The sequence below is a fragment of the Eleutherodactylus coqui genome, chromosome 8 (assembly GCF_035609145.1).
Source record: "Eleutherodactylus coqui strain aEleCoq1 chromosome 8, aEleCoq1.hap1, whole genome shotgun sequence".
In the NCBI taxonomy this organism is placed as follows: domain Eukaryota; kingdom Metazoa; phylum Chordata; class Amphibia; order Anura; family Eleutherodactylidae; genus Eleutherodactylus; species Eleutherodactylus coqui.
Genome location: NC_089844.1, coordinates 93,293,716 through 93,312,929, shown reverse-complemented (window position 1 = coordinate 93,312,929; position 19,214 = coordinate 93,293,716). Strand labels below are relative to the sequence as shown.

Sequence of the window (19,214 nt, the reverse complement as noted above, 5' to 3'; positions counted from 1 at the left end):
GAAATAAAGGTTATGTTTTAGCCCCTTTAAGGAGCAAGCACAGTAAATTTACAGTGCTTGGTCCTGGGCCTTAATACTGGTCAACAGCAAAAATATGGCACATGATTAAAGCTCCTGCAATCAAGAAGAAGCAGGTCGAGTAGCCAGCTGTTAGTTAGCAGAGGACTCTTGGGAGAAGGCAGAAGCATTTTTTAACCGCTTCTGTCCGCTCTCTTGCAGGCTACATAGCACTCAATGAGCATTATATAGTGAAGGGAGTAAGTGGAAGTGTCTTAGCAGACTCCGATCAGCTCTGTTAGTCTGTCAACATAGGGGGATGTTTTTCCCTGTAACTGGGACTCCTAAAGATGCCATAGCTACAGCTGAAAAGGATAAAAAAAGGACAATGAAAATGACCCCCAGAGGTCTTATATGATGAGATGGGTGACATAGTTGTTAAAAAAAAATAGTTACAGAAACAAGTAAAAATGACAAAAAAATATATTATACATTTTATATATGATAAAATGATCTCCCACTGACGCCAACCAAAGCTGTTGCCATGTGCGGCTTGTAATCAGTGACTATACAACGTAGTCAGTAGTCACATGTCCTGGTCAGCTGAAACCAGGAAGTACAAAGTAGTGAGGAACCCCTTTAAATAAGTTGCATTGCCTTCTAAAAAATAGTGATGTTCCCATTATAGTTGTTGACAACGTAGTATTTTATTAGGAATACATAGAACATTAAAGTATGTTCTCATAATCTATTCCCAGAATTTGTACAGCACATATGATGCTGCTTTGCCAAGGCCACAGAAAGCTGCAACCAAGATAAATATATGAATGGATTTGTGTTAAATATGTTCTGACATGAGGATAACACGGCAGACAGTTATACTTTTGAAAAGGGGCAAATTACGATGTATTTTGGCCATGAAATTACCGATCTGTCAGACCGCAGTATCTAGCGAGTGGATAGTCATTTTAGTAGTCCAAGTCTCAGAGTCAACAGAGCAGCACTGAAGAAATAAGCCCAAAACAGATAAACGGAAGATGTGAGAACAGACATAATTACATATAACATTAGCTTGGTGTCAAATAAAAAGGTAATGTGTGGTTTATAAATACTAGGAGGGAGATAAATCCTATATAGCATTTACTCTACAAGTCTGTAAACGTACTATACACACAGAAGCACATACATACATACATACATACATACATACACAGAAGCCCAGAACACCAATCCCCTGAAACAGCTAAAAATGAAGCTACTATGTTTGTTATGAAGGTATATTACTGTTATTGCTACGGTCTAGTGCAGAATAACCCGGCCAGCACATTACTACTGCTCAGCTTAAAAGGGCTCTATAAAGTAACGTATTAAGGTTCAATATGTGAATAGAACACCTTTACATAAATCTCTCCATTACAACGATTTTTTTAGTGAAACATGATTAAAAACAAAATGTTAAGACCGCGAGTTCAATCTATCATCTATGTAGAAGAAAGTGAGATCATGACTACCTTAACATGTACCCGTTATATTCAGCCAAAGCTTGTGATTAAGGAGGGGCTGAAACCTTAATCAATTTTATGGCTGTTGACCCAAATATTGTGGCTAATTTTGGCAGCTCATTTTAAAGGAGAAAAAAATAAAACAAATGTGACAACATACATGTTACAGAAAGCAGGTCTACCGTCGCACATTTAAAGGGGTTTTCCAGGAGTAAACGCTAAGCAGTACTAACCAATTAATGGCCCCCGATCCAGTACAACCATTCCACTCCTGGAAGCTCATGCAACGGTCAAGTGCCAGACAACATTCACAAACCTGCTGCAGCCAATCACTGGCTTCACGTACTTTTCATACACTCATGAGTGCTGAAAGCAGCGACTGGCAGTAGTGGCCATGTGGATGATGAGCAGCTCTCGACTAATGCAGGATGTTCCGGTAATGAAGCGGCTGCAATGGACAGGAGGGACATTTAGTGGGTGATTTTTTTATTCTTAGCCAGTTCTCTACTGTTAGAAACTTTTTCAAAATTCCTAGCAAACCCCTTTAAAGTGTCAACCAATGACTACTTCCTATTTTTGCAGTCCAAGGACTAGGATATTCTGTTCTCCAATAGATTTATTTAAAAGAGCTACTATATCAGGAGAACAAGCCTTTTCTATCAGCCTTTTTGGCATATATGAATGTCATGGAAGGAGTGCCATGCTAGGTATCCCCTCTATGAGCCATCACAGACAACTTACAGACTTGGTGTGACCAACTATTAGATGGTCATAGAATCATTTCAATGGGCACCGTATAATGCTATATTTCCCCTGCAGCGTCCATGCAAAAGACATGGGTGCCAGCAGAGCTTTCCCAGGCAACAGCAGCCAATTGTCCAGGGTTATTAGATGCTATAAATGCAGAGATCTGCTAAAGGGATGCAGATGGAACCCCTCATCATGTATTCACCATATTAACATGCAGATGTGATTTGAATAAAACCCATATGGTAGGTTGGCGTAAGGTGCTGGCCATGTTATTCTGAGCAGCTTCAGACCATTCTTATATTGTCGGCAGCTATGTGTACCTGATTTTCATGCATTTCTGTCAGTAATTTGTTGGCAAGGTCTTTTTCACTCTTGTCTGCCCCTCTAGTGTTAGCGCTTAACAAGAGCTGCAGGATGGAGACAAGAACATTGCAGAAAGGTGGATTATAGGTTAGCAGCAGCCAAGGAGAACGAGGGATCGGTCTCTATACCCGAATATGCAGATTACCAGCTGTGCAATGCACAGAATCATTTCATTTTATGTTAACGCTGTCAGGACAAGTCTTTCATGCAGAGGTGTAACGTGAAGCTCCTGGGCCCCAATGCAAAACCTGGAGCGGGGCCCCCAACTATAATGCTTTATTCATAGTACTGGGCTTACTATATGGAGAAGAGAGGCCTTATGGGCCCCCCAAGGCTCCTGGGCCCGGGTGCAACTGCATCCCCTGCATCCTCTATAGTTACGCCCCTGCTTTCACAGTTATAGGCATTTATAGATGTCCATGACAAACAGCACAGATGTGCTACGGTAACAAAATATGTGCTTGAGTACTAAAACATATTGCTATTATTACATTTACATTCAAAAGAAGTCGATTACTACTAATTATAGTAATTGAATATTTTAAAGTAATTGCTTCCATCAATTTTTTTTTCACTAAATACTTTTACATGTGAGATTAGAGGCCTTTCCTTGTTTCACCATACATATTCCGGACTATAAAACATATACTTAAATACTTATGACAATGACGTTAAAGGTTTGACACAATGTGTTATTGCTGCTGGTTTGTTAACAGAGTTAATTTTAGGGTCATGCATAGTGGTTGCGGTCCTACACAATGGCTACGAATGGTTACACCACTGAATGGATGCAATGAACGCATGCATATTAACATGCTACAGCAATTACGTTTGCATTATATGAATGGCTGAATCATTTGAACATCATTTAACAGACTACATGATCAAGAACACGGATGTCAAATTTCCATTAATAAAGCATATTGCACATTTCAAGTGGTTCTCTATACAATCCACCCAAACCCAATAAAACCGCCTTACCCTGCAGTTCTGAAGCAGCCTGATGAGGTGCTCAAAGCAGTTGCTATTTAGGAAGATTGCTTGCAGCACTGGCCTGTCTTTGCAGTTTAACATAGCAGTCATACAATCTACAGGAAATATAAAGCATTACATAAAAATAAAGTAAATGAATACATAAAGCAATGACATAATTAGGGATAAAGGCTGTATTCAGGAATTCTTAAAAAAAAAAAAAAAAAAGACAAAAAAACAAATAAATCTGTAAAAAAGTTCCATATTTTAACCCCTAGGACCTTGATAATTTTAGTAGAAATCAACTTTAAAAGGAAATTGTCAGGACTGTACAACCGATAACGTATCTTTAGGATACAAAAATCGGTGGGGGTTCAACTTTTGGCACCTTGTCAAACAGCTCTGTACCTTTAGAATCAGCTGTGCCTGGTCTTATAATTCACTACAGTTTCAGCCCATTCAAGTGAATGGGACAGAGTTGTAATACCAGGCACAGCCCCTACTAAAAGTATAGAGCTGTGCTGTACTGAGCTGCATAAATAATGAGAGTCAGCACTCGGCGTGTCGATGCCCATTCAAGCATGGTTGACAAGAGTTGGAGCCCCACTGATCCGATGTTGATTTCACCAACACCTTTAGTTCCCAGAATCAGCACTTGGAGACCAAATGTGACACATGTACCAGTTATAAATGTGGAATACAAAGAAGCCTTTTAACAGCCAAGGCTCCTAAATACCAACAAGTGGAAAACTTACTTAGCATTTTAATCTGCAGAGTGATGAACCTGCTCTCCCACTGCCTGGTTCTTCTCAGTCCCGGTAATGCAGAGTGGTCAGAGTTAAGTAGCTTGAAGTAATTCTCTAAAATAGTGCTGATTTCCACTTGCCGCTGGTCAGAACTACTGACTAACAGGGTATGCACGACCTCTGTCAGACACTTCAGAGTTAGCTCCGCTTTACGACTCACTTCATCTGGGTCACGTTCGTCCCATGTGTCACAGTCCGCTAATACACGCATTAGGACTTCCATGGTGGCAGGGGAAATGAGCAGAAGAGCATTTTTCTACAAAAGGGGTACACAGTTAAATTGCTTGTATTCTGATCAAAGCTGTAAAATGATGCAACAAACGTCATGAATATATAAAAGTGTGAAATGTGTAATACAACATAATGGGGAGGGACCACTTACTTGCCCACCAGATAAAACCGCTCCAAACAGATGTAATAGGCAACATTTTAAACTTTCTTTGAGATGCTCACTTTCTTGGAAACATTCTAAGACAGAGAGAGATTATCCGTAAGAATCACACAAGACAATGTAGTTCTTAGTCTCTGTGCGACATCAGTACTTACGGTAAAAAAAGGGAATGAATTCTACGGTTAGCGGAGCCGCTTTGTACTTCTGTCTGCTTTTTTCCACAGGACTGATTGTTCGTCTGAAAGACAATGCGATTCATTATTAGGAGGTATGAAAGACATTCTGAAAGTATTCGCCAGGTTAGTAGCAACACACTTATTTCCAGATTGGTCATAAACATTTCTGGTGTCATAAGTTAGGGTCCTTTTACACGGAACGATCATCGTTCAAAAAAAGTTGTTGAACCGTGCAAATTTGAACAATAATTGTGCAGTCTAAACACACCCAACCAATTTGTTTGCTTCTAATAATAATAAAATAATCTTTACTTGTATAGCGCCAACTTATTCCACAGCGCTTCTCGTTCATGGCTTAGACCCCATTTACACTTAAAGATGATCGCTCAGAACTCGCTCAAACGATTGTCTGAGTGACAGTTTTGAGTGATCATCTTTGCATACTTTATAGTAGCTAAGTAGCTACTATAGAATATGCAAGCGGAGCGGGACACTACCTCTAATAGAACAATACAGTTGTTTTGCATAAGCAAACAGCTGTATTCATCTCCACTCTGACTGCCAGTGTCCCTGCTGTGAATTCACAGCGAGAAACTAGCAGAGAGAATCTTATGAGCGCAGCCAGCTGTGATAACAGCCTGCTCCGCTGATAACAGCTGATCGCTCAATTCTAATAAGCTAGAATTCAGCGATCAACGACTTGTGCACGAAAACTGCACGATGTCCCTGCATATAGACAAAGAGAACTGCTCAAAAGACGGCTTTGAGCGATTCTCGCTGTGTCTAAATGGGCCATTATTCTATAAAGGCATAAAATAACATTTGCATGTTGTTGCATGTGAACAGCGATCATTTAGTTGTACACAATCACTGGAACGATTTAATGATTTGCGAACACAATTCCAAACAAAATTGTAAATGATCTATCGGTCTCTATAAACAGGCTGCATCTGTCATCATCCGCTGGTGCAAATGATTTGTCTCTCTGTGTAAAAGAAGCCTTACTATGGAGCAACCAAGGACAGGCAGATATCTCATCATTACGGATATCTAACATCTGCCTACCCTTGGACCTTAACACTCTGATAATGGAATCATATGGGAAAAGGGAGGCGGCCAGAACTCTGCTTTGCTAGTGTGCAAAATCCCCCAAACAAACTAGGAAAATACAAGATATGCTGTTTGCTATGGTGAAGAAAGATGAAAATGACAAAAAATGGCAATATGAAAAGTAATGAGTACTCCATCATTGGATATTCACAAAGTGCTGATATTGTGGAAGCGTATCGTCCATTGGGAAAACACGGGGTAGACACATTTTGTGCCCAGTGTTTAGAGAGAAGATTAAAACCAAATTGACGTACTCCAGCAAGAATTATGGCACGGAATATACATTAACCCTTTCCAATCCAAATTGTATCCTGGTTTTCCTAGGGAGCTTATTCTTTTTCTGCCATTATACAACAGCGCTATCTGCTGGCTAAAGCCAGTACTGCACGAGGTGACACGTTGGATAGGCTTCAACGGCAGAGAGGCTGGCAATATACAGTAAGAGAACCCCGACGGATGTCTTCCAACATCAGAGCTGTACAGCCTTAAATCATAATGTCTTCAGACGTCAGACAGTGGATTGGAAAGGGTTAAGATAATACATATTTGATTTCTATACAATGACACAATTGTACATGTTCAATGTGGGTTTTCATGTCTGTTAGTATTGGAATGCTCTGGAATTCTTCATGAGACGTACCCTGACACAATATTCCGCCAGTTCCGATACGGGTCGTAGAGGCTTTCACAAAACACCAGCGCATGTCTTACAAATTCTTCTATAGGGGATTGGTCGGTGACTTCTTTCTCCTTCGTTTTACTTTTAAGCTGCAAAAGAATTATCACTGTTTACTGAATTGCGAAGTAGTAAATCTACTGTATGTCAAGAAAACTTGGAGCAGCTGCTAAAGTTTAGCATGTTCTATCAACAAAGAGACTGAAGCCAATTCAAAGAGGGCAACTAATATGGCTAACCAGTGATCACTTCTACAAAAATGGCTTAAAAATGCAAATATCTCTGCTAAAAAATAGATGATCAATATCAGACTTTACAATAACAGATTTACTCATCTCACTACATCAGCAATTACGATACTGAAGCAATACCATCCTGCAAGGCTACACATTTTATATTTACATTAAAGAAAAAAACATCTGTTACTTCCCTGTAAAAAAAAGGAAATAAGCAATTAAATCCAAGCTTTCATTTCCTGCAATTAAAGGGTTTTCTGGTTACACATAAATAAAGCTTAATCATTGTAATATTAAAAGCTTAGCAGCAACTTTCTATACTACCTCATCCCACATTTATCAAAGGTTGAGCCATTTTAGCCAATGTCCAAGTGCTAGGCTAATATAGTGGCAGTGGACTTTATTGGAATCCATTCATGGTTTCTGTATTTTTGCCTGTAAGATCAGCACTACAGATTGTTTTTCCTGTATTTTACAGCTAAAATAACAAAACACGTCATAGAGACACATAAATATGAAAACCAAAAATTGGTAATGGGAACAAGTAGGGCACAGCTCTCAGCAGAGTCTATTTATCCCTTCATTCTGAAAATCACTGGGAGTCTAAATGATCGTTACAGCAGATATCTTTTAAGTGCTTGCTACTTATTATTGTAGGTTTGTCATGCCTTATGTTTATCTGCTCAGGTTCCCTTTGCCCCAAATAAATGGCTTCTTGACTTGTGATAATGTGGCACATTAGTGATAAAATCTAGGAAAATAAAAAGGTCAAATGCTTTTTACAACTCAGTCTAATAGGGCTGTTAACATATTCCACACTCCTTGCATCTCAGGTCACAATAATTACTCATTCCATGATCATGAGAGGAGCCGGTGAATCACCGTAAACTAGACATGAGAGGATGAAAAACTGAGTCCAGAGATCTGAATGGCGTTGCCTTTATACAATGGATGTAGATTTCTACAAGTCCATATGTAAGAATAGGACAGTTGCTTAAGTTTCTACAACTAACTTGCTGCTTCTGTATATACCCTTAGATAAATCTCTAACCCCAAGGTCCGCCAGCAGCAGGTAGTCTGCTTGTGAATGGTTACCTATACCTGAGCAAATTAACAAAGCGGTTACAAAGATGCTTCCTTTTATATTTGCCAACTAGCCAAATCAAGGAAGCGACATAGGTGAAATAGGATTTTGCTTTTTGCAGGAACGATAAATTGATTGCAATCATCAATGCCAAAAACAACAGATTAGAGCTTAAAAGCAGATTACCTGCTGGACATAGAGCGTTGTCATTGTAATCACATGGTTAATGTACGAGCAGCATCCAATCTCCTCTACGTTGGACAGATTCCTGAGAACAGATCATTAGATAATATTGTTTTATATGAATAGAAAATTAAATAATAAACCCAGTTAGGCAAACAACCTTTCCAGTAAAAGGAGGAAAAGGCAGGTGACAACACAGCTGACACAACTGCAAACAGAACAATGGAGCCAACTTCCAGTAGTCAGAGTATGCTTCCCATCTGACACCGCACAACATTCAGGATGTCTGTTAGATGTTCATCGGGAGGGGAATGTTAGGTTTATAAAGTCATGCGGGATGACTTTATAGCTAAGGCCGAATGCACACGGCCTGGTCGGATTCAGACTGCGAGATCTCGCAGTGGAAGTCGCAGTTGATTTCCGCTCATGGACATGGAAAAGCATTTTGCTTAGCATGTCCTATGGGCAGTATTTGCTGCAGGATCCGGAGGCGAACGCTCACTCCGGATCCCGCAGTGCAAATACGCCCGTGAGCATTGGGCCCAAGTCAGTAAATTGCATGTTTGTCATCTTACTGAATGACCCCGTTCACCATGAAAAGATGTGTGCTGAGAAATAATACGTTTTTATATACTTATTTTTATGAGAGCAGTTTAAGAGCATGTTAGCATGACATGGGGGGCATAAATATACACTTGTGAGATTTATATGACACCCATTTCCACAATGTAGGTGGGGGAGGCAAATATGGGTCACTATGCAAATGATGCAAGCTACTTTAGGAGGGTTTGACACTTTTGTGGTTAATATAAAAATATGGAAATATAAAAAGCAATATAAACAGTGTTTCTTTTGTGGCATTTTGCTTCATTTTTGTGCTTTTTTTGGGGTCAGTCTAGTATTTTTCCCCCCAAAACACAGCTGGCTTCAGGACTGGCATTTTGTCAAGCATCTTCCCACTGGACTGGAAAACCACACATGCAATAAGGAAAAAAAGAAAAGCTTCTAAAAACACATGGAAATTATGGCATTTTCTGTAACTCCAAAAAAAAGTCACAAACAAAAACTAGTGTGTAAAGGAAGCCTTAATGTGGCAAGTTACTGTAGAGAGCTGAAAGGGGCCACATAATGATCCATTCAGCCCACCTCCTATATTGAATACATTTGTGATCCGAAAAAAGGCCAACAGTTGCCATTTCCATAAATTGCTCTCCTTTTGACCTTTTCACCTTTATGGGCATGCAAAGTTAATAAGTAATATGATGTCATAAAGGCAGGTCCTCCACTCAGAACGGCAACCACTCTGGCGGGTCCAGCCCCTCTCATCTTTACGTGGTCAGCCATTCATTGGAATTTCCTCCCATAACAGCTGATTGCCGAGTGCTAGAGAAGTCCGCTTATTCAGAAAGCCAGCTTCTACCTACAGTGAAAACCTAAATGGCACCGCATTTACACGGGGTGATCACTCAAATTATTGTAGGAAACAGCGAATTTTGCGAATAATAGGCCTGTATTACAGCAAAAAGAAAAAAAATCTAATAACTATATTGCAGTAAAAAAAAAGCCACCAAGGACGTTGGTGAATGCATAGTAAATACTAACGCACCTGCAAATGATAATGAAGAATTTGACAAGTAGTAGTGACAGAGCCTGCTGCTCCTCCTCCAGGCCGTCCGCCGTCTTCTGCACGCAGTACAGCAGCTGGAGCCTAAGGACTTGTAAGATGTGGTCTTCAAGCATGGATAATCCTGGGGGTTCATCATCGACTCTGCAAAGAGTAATGAGAAGTAGATGAAAGTACAGCTAAAAGGCAATGGGCCCGTATGTGAACTCTACTCACACTTTTGGTCAGTGTGTTGGATCAGTATTTGTAAGACAAAACCATAGGTTCACACAGGGCAGATTTGCTGCGGTTTTGCCGCAGCAGATCCGCACGCAGCAATACCGCCCGCGGCCGCTAATCTCGGGATTAGCCAGCCATGTGGACGAGATTTCTCAGAAATCCGGCTGAAACCGCGGCGGCGGCCGCCGCGGTTTCAGAATATGCAGCATGTCCATTCTTTTTTTCATTCCACTGCGGCCACGCTCTCCTCTATGGGAGCGCCGGCCGCAACGGAACAGCAAGCGGCCGGCCCGCTTCAAAGCCGCCGCGGCTTAAACCGCGGCGGTTCTCCCGGCGGAAATCTTGCAGTTTTTGCTACGGCCAAACCGCGAGATTTCCGACGGGAATCCGCCCTGTGTGAACCCAATAACAGGAACACAAAGAGAACCATGTAATATACTTAACCTCCTATTAACCAGCCTATTCTGCGCCTTAATGACCAGGCAATTACACCTTTTTTCAGTGTTGCATTCCAAGAATCATATCATTTTTATTTTTTCTTGACAGTCATATGAGGCCTTTTTTTTTTTATAAATGGTACCACTTTGAGATACGTTTAATGTAGAGTTCGACATTTGGGGGGGGGGGGGTGAGGAAAAAAATAAATTAGTATTTTTAGCTCAGGTTTTGTTTTTTTTTTAACTTGGTATACTGAACGCTATAAGAGTGACAGGTTACCTTTATTCTGCAGGTCAATACAATTCTTATACAATAAAATAATTTTACAAAAACAGAGCTATGGGAGGTCTTGTTTTTTGCGGGATGAGTTGCAGATTCAGTTGGTAACATTGTGGGGTACATGCAGTTTCTTCATCGCTTTTTATATTATTTTTTTTGGCAAGTTGCTAAAAGAAAAAAGACAGGGCTGTGGAGTTGGTAAGCCAAACTTCTGACTCCTTAATTTTCCCACAATCAGAATCAGATTTCCAACTCAGACTCCACAGCCCTGGAGGGAACAAACCCTGGACTACCGATTTATGCAAAGTTTAGGTATGCTTTTACTTGCCTTAATACGGTCTTCCTGTTTTTTATAGCAGTTCTGAAATGAGGGCAGGCATGCCCAATGCCCAGCGCCGGCTTCCTCTGTCTGTAGAGGAGGAGCTTCACTACTGAGCATGTGCAGATAATGCAGCACAGACTCATCTCAACTAAAAGCCTTGAAGAAGCAGAATAAGGCTACTTAGTCTAAGGCTGGGTTCACATGGGACGGAATTGCCACGGAAATTTCATGCAGAATTACTGTCCGGCAATTCCGCCTACCGCTTTTTAACCCAGGTTGAGCCAACCATGCAAAAATCTCGTCCGCACAGGACAGCGAATCTGTCGCGGCAAAGCCGAGCGGAACCAGCGAAGCGGCGCGGAACATTAAGCCGCAGCATGTCATTTCTTTTTTTTCCGCAGCAGCTTCTCTCCTCTCTATGGGAAGAGATGGCCGCCGCAGAGATGCAGGCGGCGAGGCCACTTCAAAACCCACGGCCGTGGATTTTGAAGCTGCGCTTATCCTGTGGAAATCTTGTGGTTTTTTGCTACAGCCAAACCTTGAGATTTCCTTGGAATCTCTGCCCCATGGGAACCCAGCCTAATGGGAGGAAAGACAATAATAGATTTTCTATTGCTCTTTCCACATCCTAGTTATCAATGTTTAATAAATAGGGGCTTAGATGAATCGAACATTTATAGGACAATTTCAAAATGCTCCTAAATTCCTATTAAAGGAAATATTCTGCATTGAAATAAATTATTATATTATATAGTATATATATATATATATATATATATATATATATATATATATGTTATATATATTATAATATAATACAAGACAGAGTCTGAGTCAGTACATTTCTACCAACTCCACGACTCCGAGTTCCGGGAAAAAGTAGCAATTCTGATGTCCTATTTTCTTTTTATAGCCCTCACCTTATAGTATAACCAATATGTTAACGTCATTCTTTGGGCCAATACGATTATAGTGATAGACCTCCTGTTGCCATGGAAACCCATCAGCACCTTACAATTGCCTCACAGGGTGCGTTGTATGACAGGGGGAGCCCCCTTCCCTTGTTATTGATCATGGCATGTAAAGTGTTAAACAGCCAGGGTCACTAGTTGCTCTGCTTCTAGCCATTAGAGACCAAGCCCAGCTGTCTAGAGCACCTCAGACGGCCTAAGGCACAATGTCCACGGGCGGATTGTTGCTGCGGAATCTAGAGCGGGTGTTCCGCTCCGGATTCTGCAGCAATAAGCCTCCATAGCATGCTATGGTAAAACAATTCTTTATGTCCTCGAGCAGAAACCAATTGCAATTTCTGCTCGCGTCTAAAATAATCACATCATGCCCCATTTTGCTGCAGTTCCCGCATGGACAGCTTACATAGAAGTCAATGCAAGCCGTCTGATCTGCGGCCCGTCCGCAATCAACATTGCAGACGGTCCACAGGTTCAGCGGGAAAGCAGGAGTTTGAAAAATTAAAAAACCCTCTACTGCACATGTGCGGACCCAGACAGGTACGCAGGGTCACCAGCTGCAGGCAGGGTCGGATTCGGCTGACGCATGTGGAATCTGACCCGCCCATGGACATGAGGCCTTAGAGCTAGCATAAGAACTTTTAGTGGCTGCTGTAAAAATGCATACAGATGTATCACCACCAACTCATCTTGCGTCACTGAGTTATTAAGTTGTGGCTCAGCACCGCTACACTATTTGTGTAGTGTGGCTGCCATTTCAACTGAATGCTAATGGCCGTGCTATGCAAATATTGTAGAGGCAACTAGCAGACTATGGAAGAAATGTAGTATGCCATTTTTCAAGCATGGTGCTACTAGACCTGTTTGGACACCTTTGACAAAAAAAAAAAAAAAGATGGTTCTATATGTTAGGGATTACCTTGATTTTGAAAAGATGTACTACGTTTCTGGTTGCAATCTTTCATTTTCAGACCCCCTGATAATCTGCTCCTAGATACAAACTTTTTTCATGTGTTTGTGTCCCTCTGAGAATGCTGGATGTGAGGGCCGAGTGTCCAGGATGCAGCTGCTCTCAGGTATCAGCACGTCATTCCTGTAGTGCTTCACACTCCTACATACAGCTGCTGTAGAGTACCTCTGAGCAGACACAAACACTGATGCAGTGCATCTGAATGTGCGATCTCTACCTTTGCATACTCTAGGTCCTCCCCAACCTCTTATTTTATCCTAATATATATAACAGTCTTCCTTCTCCTCCCCACTGGTGTCTCCAACAGTGAGAGAAGGGAAAGGAAAAGTAGAAAGAGGAAGAGGCTGATCTGACAGCAACCAAGATCTATTTGCTGCTGACTCTATGTTGGAAGCAGCAGCACAACCAGCTATGCAAAGGAGTTACACAGACTCTACAGTAGGAACATGGTAGAAAACGTTTAATGATTTGGAAGGTTACTTGATTTTGCTTTTAAAGAGCAAATTATCAATAAAAACAGAGGAAAGGTGTCTATAGCCTTCAAATAGCTTTATATAAAATACTGAAAGCAAACGTTCAGTCACGTTGACGTATAGCAATTACAGTCTTCTTAAAAAAATGACAGTGACCATCACAAGTTGCACATTAACCCTGTACTATGGCCAAAATGGTCATACCACGTAAAATATCACTAGATGCAAAAGCCCAAGCCAGAAACCTAGCGATTTCTATAACATCATATTGTAGCCATACTTTGTGACATGAGCAAAGGTCACCGCGGGAGAAGGAGATGAAACTAAGCTGTCATCATCACCTATTGTCAATCAGCTGGACTTGACCTTTGATTATGTTAAATCATTATATGGATAAATGCTTCAATTTCCAAAACACGTCTCTTTCCGAATAAGCATGCATGCTAACAGATACATTTATGTTTTACCTGGTTGGTAGGTCATCAAAGTCAATATCTAGGAATTGTTCATAACTAGAAACAAAACTGTCCAACCACAGCTGCAGATAGTCCGGGTCTTTCTGTAAGACAAAAATATTCAAGAAAAACATTTCAGAAACCAAAACTTCAGAACAGATGATGCTTGGAGAAAACAACCACCAATCAGAGCTTTTTCAGGAAAGCATGGCGAAATTTGATCCGTCACCAAACAGAATTGAATCTATCCGTATGTCCGCGCCACATCTCTATGCACTGTATGTGCGCTTCTACTTAACTTCTATGTGTCATCCTTTTTTTTCTCTCACATGCAACAATAATAAAAAGAAAAAAAAAAATGTAAAAGAGAAAGACGGCCCAATTTTTTTTCTAACATTGCTTAGAAATAATCAGTGAGAAACCGAGCACACGCAGATGTCCCTCCATGTAGGTTATTTATTAATTTCTTTTTTGTGCACTCCGAAACTTGAATGGGTGAGCATCGTCCAAGAAACGAGTCTAGAACACGACACGCTGCAAAGTCTTTACGGTCTGTATAGCAAAAAATAAAATAAAAAAGTCTATATAGCCCCATTGACTATGATGGGTCAATGTGCCGTCCATATGCAGTCAGTTGTGAAAAATCACCCGTGTGAATAGACCCCAACTAAGCGGACTAGCACTCATGATTCTAACAGTGTCCATACGTACTACTAAAATGTTACATTTAAAACCATCCAGGATCCCGCTGAGAAAAATAGAAGATTACATTGGATGCATCTGTATTATGGGATAGAAGAACAACAATTTTGCAATCTGTTTTTATTAAACATTTAGCTCCTTTTGGGTTTTCCATCCGTTCTGCTATATTGGCTCTCGGACCCCCAGCCTTATCTAGAGCCTCCACAAGGATCTCCTAAAGTTTTTACACTGGCTTCTGATCAAATCCAAGCCGATTAACGAGCAGCAGAAGCCTGTGCATAAAGGAAAAGAAAACTCATCCAATTCAAAACCCGCATTCGTGTCAGTCGTTGCTTTCTCTGTCAATTTTTTCAATCTTTACGAGTTCTATTTACATTTCTTTGACCATCCAATAATCCAGAACACCTGATACTCCAGGACTGGTCGGTTTGGTCGGTTCACACTTATTAAAAAGTAGTGTAAAGGATATATAGATTTTAGTTACATTTTAGTACTAGTGGCCTTCTTGAAAATTGATATATTTAGCTTTTGTGTTCTTTAAAGTTAACTGTATTTACGCCATTCTTCTCCTTCCAGATAACAGCATTATTCTTAGCCCCATAGTGACGGCCAACACACCTTTTTACAAACATTCCTAAAGAGCTTTAACCCTTTGCAATCCAATTTTGGATTCAGGGTTTCCTAGGGGGCTTTCTCTTTCTGCCATTATACAGTTGCGCCAACTGCTGGCTAGAGCAAGTACTGCGGTATGTGACATGCTGGAGAGGCCTCCGACAACAGAGCGGCCAGTAATCTACAGTAAGAATACCCTGCATCCGACATCGGAGCTGTACAGCCTTCAATCAGAATGTCTTTAGACGTCAGACAGTGGATTGGAAAGGGTTAAACCTGCACATGCAGCTTTTAAAGGCGGATGTTTAGCCAACTACTGACAGCCAGGCTGCTGCTCTAACCGCCAGGAGCAGAGTAACCTAAGGTCCTGGCAGTTTAACACCTTACATGCCAGATTCAATAGCAACTGCAACATGTAAGCAGATGACAGGGGGAAGGGGCTCCTTCCGTCGCCCATCAGCACCTCGTAGTGTGAACGAAGTAGTACATAAGTAAAACCGTGTATTATCCTAGCGATTGAACAACAGCATCTTCAAGTCCCCTTGAGGGACTAAAAAAAAAAAACATGGTTAAAAAAACTCAATAAAAGTTTAATTTAAAGGGGTTGTCTCGAGGAAGCAGTGGAATTTTTTTTTTGCCCAGTCCCCCTTATTAAGCATACATTACTAAGCCCCCCTGTAAATGACTTTTCTAGCCGGTTTCTACTTACAGTTCCAGCAACTTATAAAAAGTTTCCCCAAGATGGCCGCTTTCCCGTCGCTTGCTGTAGCCCGACGTGCGCGCTCCCGAGACGCTACCAGCTGTGTCTCCCTGACAACCAGACGCCCCGCAGCCGCCGACCGGACCCACCGCGGCCGCCAACCACGGCACACGCTCTTGGGCCACAGTCACCCACCGCCGGGCAGCAGGTAACCGGCGCTAGGCCCCGGCTCCCCCGAGCTAGGCCCCCGGGGCCACAGCGGCAGGCCCCCGGGGCCACAGCGGCAGTCCGTCACTCGTCACCCCCGTCAGTCCGTCACCCATCACTTACCTGGGCGGCACGGCTGGGCGGCTGAAGTTTCTGCACCTTCCTCTAACAGAGGATGGTAGCAGAATGGCCGCTCCAGCGCGCTCCCGAGAAGTTACAGCTCGTCTGCGCATGCGCAGAAGAGCTGTAGCGGCGAGCACACTGAAGCGGCTCGTGCTCAGAGCAGCAGACTGGACTGCGCAAGCGCGTCTAAAAAAGCAAGCCGCCAGCGAAATTAGATGGAACCATGGCGACGGGTAAGCTAGCAACGGAGCAGGTAAGTGAATAACTTCTGTATGGCTCATATTTAATGCACGATGTACATTACAAAGTGCATTAATATGGCCATACAGAAGTACTTAACCCCACTTGATTTCGCGAGACAACCCCTTTAAAGAAGAAAATCCAGTTTAAAAATATACACATTTTTTCACCCCAAAAAACTTTTTAATGAATACAAAAAAAAAGGAATGAAAAAGCAACACATAGTTGGTAATACCACATTCATAACGACCCAGACAATGGAAATATGTTGTTTAGCACACATGGTGAACACCATAAAAATAAAATGTAAGTAATAAGTAATGCCAGAATTGCTTGTTTTCTTTGCCTCCTGCGCCCACAAACAAAATAAAAAATTGCATTTAAAAGGTCAATCCAAAAATCATATGTACCTCAAAATGGTACCAATTGAAGACTTCCTGCAAAAAACAAGACCTCATTTAGCTCAGTTACCAGAAAAATAAAACCACTATGGATCTTAATTTAATCTGCATCGCCGCACTCTATTTTTTTTTATTTTGTGTAAATGTAGTTTTAAAAAACTATATAAAAACTTGATGATATCACAGTAATTGTGCTGATCCAGATCCAGAAAGTTGCTATTTTTACCTAATGGTCAACGCCATAAAAATATAGCCCAAAAGAAATTACGGAATTTTGGGTGGGGATGAGGGGTTGGGGTACTGTTGAGTGGGATGTCTCCATTCCCCCACCCCCTCAAAAAAAAAAAAAATTAAGTTATGCAAACACATTATATGTACCTCAGGGTGGATTCACACGAACCTATATCGGCTCGGCTTTCACGCCGAGTCGATATACGTCGTCCTCATCTGCAGGGGGGGGGGGGGGGGGGGGGGGAGGATGGAAGAGCCAGGAGCAGGAACTGAGCTCCCGCCTACTCTCTGCCCCTCTGCACTATTTGCAATAGGGAGAGGCGGGAAGGGGTGGGGCTAATTCGCGGACCTTAGCCCCGTCCCCATCCCACCTCCTTTCATTGCAAATAGTGCAGAGGGGCAGAGAGGGGGCGGGAGCTCAGTTCCTGCTTCTGGCTCTTCCAGCCCCCCCCCCCCCCCCCCCCGCAGAGAAAGACAACGTATATCGGCTCGCCTTTCTCTTCAGATCCCCCCCCCCCCCCCCCCGCATCCATCTCTAACATAAACCAAGAGGCCAACATGAACAGTCTTAAATTACAAAATAAATCATATATTTTGTTTCTAAATCTTTCCTCCCACATTTCCACATTCTGTGAAGATGTCCAAACACTTTCCTATCTGGGTACGACACGCAGTTCAGTCAGATCTTCATTGTTGATAAACAGAAAGCCAGTACTGTGTCACTTCCATGGGCAGAGGTGTGTTATAAAGCCAACATGCCGCCAACAATACAACCGATAGTGAATGTCTGTAAACGACAGCGTTAAAGTGGTTGCAGTGGCTTTATTTAGAACCTCTCATTCCCACCTCCAAGACTTCTCCAGAGCAGCACCTGTCCTCTGGAACGCGCTACCCAAAACTATCTGGGCAATCCCTGGCACACAAAAATTCGGGAGTGTTCTACAAACATACCTCTTCAGGGAGGCATACCACATCTCCTAAACCAAACCCCTCTGTACTCCGCCTGATAACATGCTCCTTGTCCTAGTGACTGCAATCCCTGCTAGCCACCATCAACTGCCCCCTGCAGTCATACCAATGCAGCCGCTATACGGCTTATGTCTAACCATTGTTTAGCTGTATAGCATACCTCACTCTCCACCTCGCCATACCATGCACACCGCCAGCCTCTTTACCTTCTGTATCACCCCATTATCTATAGTATGTAAGCACGTTGGAGCAGGCCCCTTACCCCTACGGTCTACTTCAACTGATTACTATGTAACCGTGGTTTTGTTTGTTTCCCCCTGCTTTGTAAGCGCTGCTGAATATATTGGCGCTATATAAATAAAGATTATTATTTGCAAGAGCAATATTTAAAAATAAATGCCAAATATGTACCACCTCTTAAGTTTGCCCTTCGATACGTCAAGGTCATAATTCATTCCCTTGCCTGCATCACAATTTTCAATTCTCCAGAGGAAAAGGGAGCTGGGAACAACGCCAAAAACAGGGAGTGCAGCCAGGGCAGGGCAATACATTCCTTCCATGGTGTAGTGCAAAATCAATCTAAAGTACGCAATCCTCTCCACGCATTTTCAGCCTCTGTTCCTTCTAACATGAGATCACCTAACACACAAAGAAAAATCCAGACATGCATACCAATTCGGAGGGCACGCCAAGACCAGAACAAGGATTTTGTATAAGATTTAACACTTGCTACAGTAAATCTCTTCTGCTCACCCATATGAATTTAAGATTAAATCCCCACCAATCTGATACGGACATCCTGAGGTCCCAGAAATCTCTTTAATACCAGATATTAAATTTATGCTAACAACATCAATAGGTTTCATGTAGGGTCTAGGACTGATTGTCTTCTTCTGGGGTAAAGGGGAAACTTTGCTCCATGGCAAACTAGCTAAATGCCTACAGGGGTTTTGGCCTTTCTCTGGATCAACCTTTGCCCTTTTACCACTGTAGGAGCAAGTATGGTTTTTGCAGTGATTTTAAGAATAGATCTCA

At 41.9% G+C, this 19,214-nt stretch overlaps 1 protein-coding gene across 2 annotated transcripts in view; it reads right to left on the bottom strand.

Annotated features, from left to right (window-relative positions):
- Positions 1-19,214, bottom strand: part of NBEAL1 (neurobeachin like 1) — a 144,283-nt gene that overhangs the window by 84,675 nt on the left and 40,394 nt on the right. Inside the window, exons 3-11 of one of the 2 annotated variants that reach the window (XM_066576048.1) lie at positions 14,007-14,098; positions 9,853-10,014; positions 8,250-8,331; positions 6,708-6,835; positions 4,937-5,019; positions 4,773-4,858; positions 4,340-4,646; positions 3,594-3,700; positions 2,570-2,656 (exon numbers count right to left, since the gene is read on the bottom strand). In XM_066576048.1, the coding sequence (XP_066432145.1) occupies positions 2,570-2,656; positions 3,594-3,700; positions 4,340-4,646; positions 4,773-4,858; positions 4,937-5,019; positions 6,708-6,835; positions 8,250-8,331; positions 9,853-10,014; positions 14,007-14,098 (1,134 nt within the window). The remainder of the gene's footprint in view (positions 1-2,569; positions 2,657-3,593; positions 3,701-4,339; positions 4,647-4,772; positions 4,859-4,936; positions 5,020-6,707; positions 6,836-8,249; positions 8,332-9,852; positions 10,015-14,006; positions 14,099-19,214) is intronic. The other variant, XM_066576049.1, reaches the window with a different exon arrangement.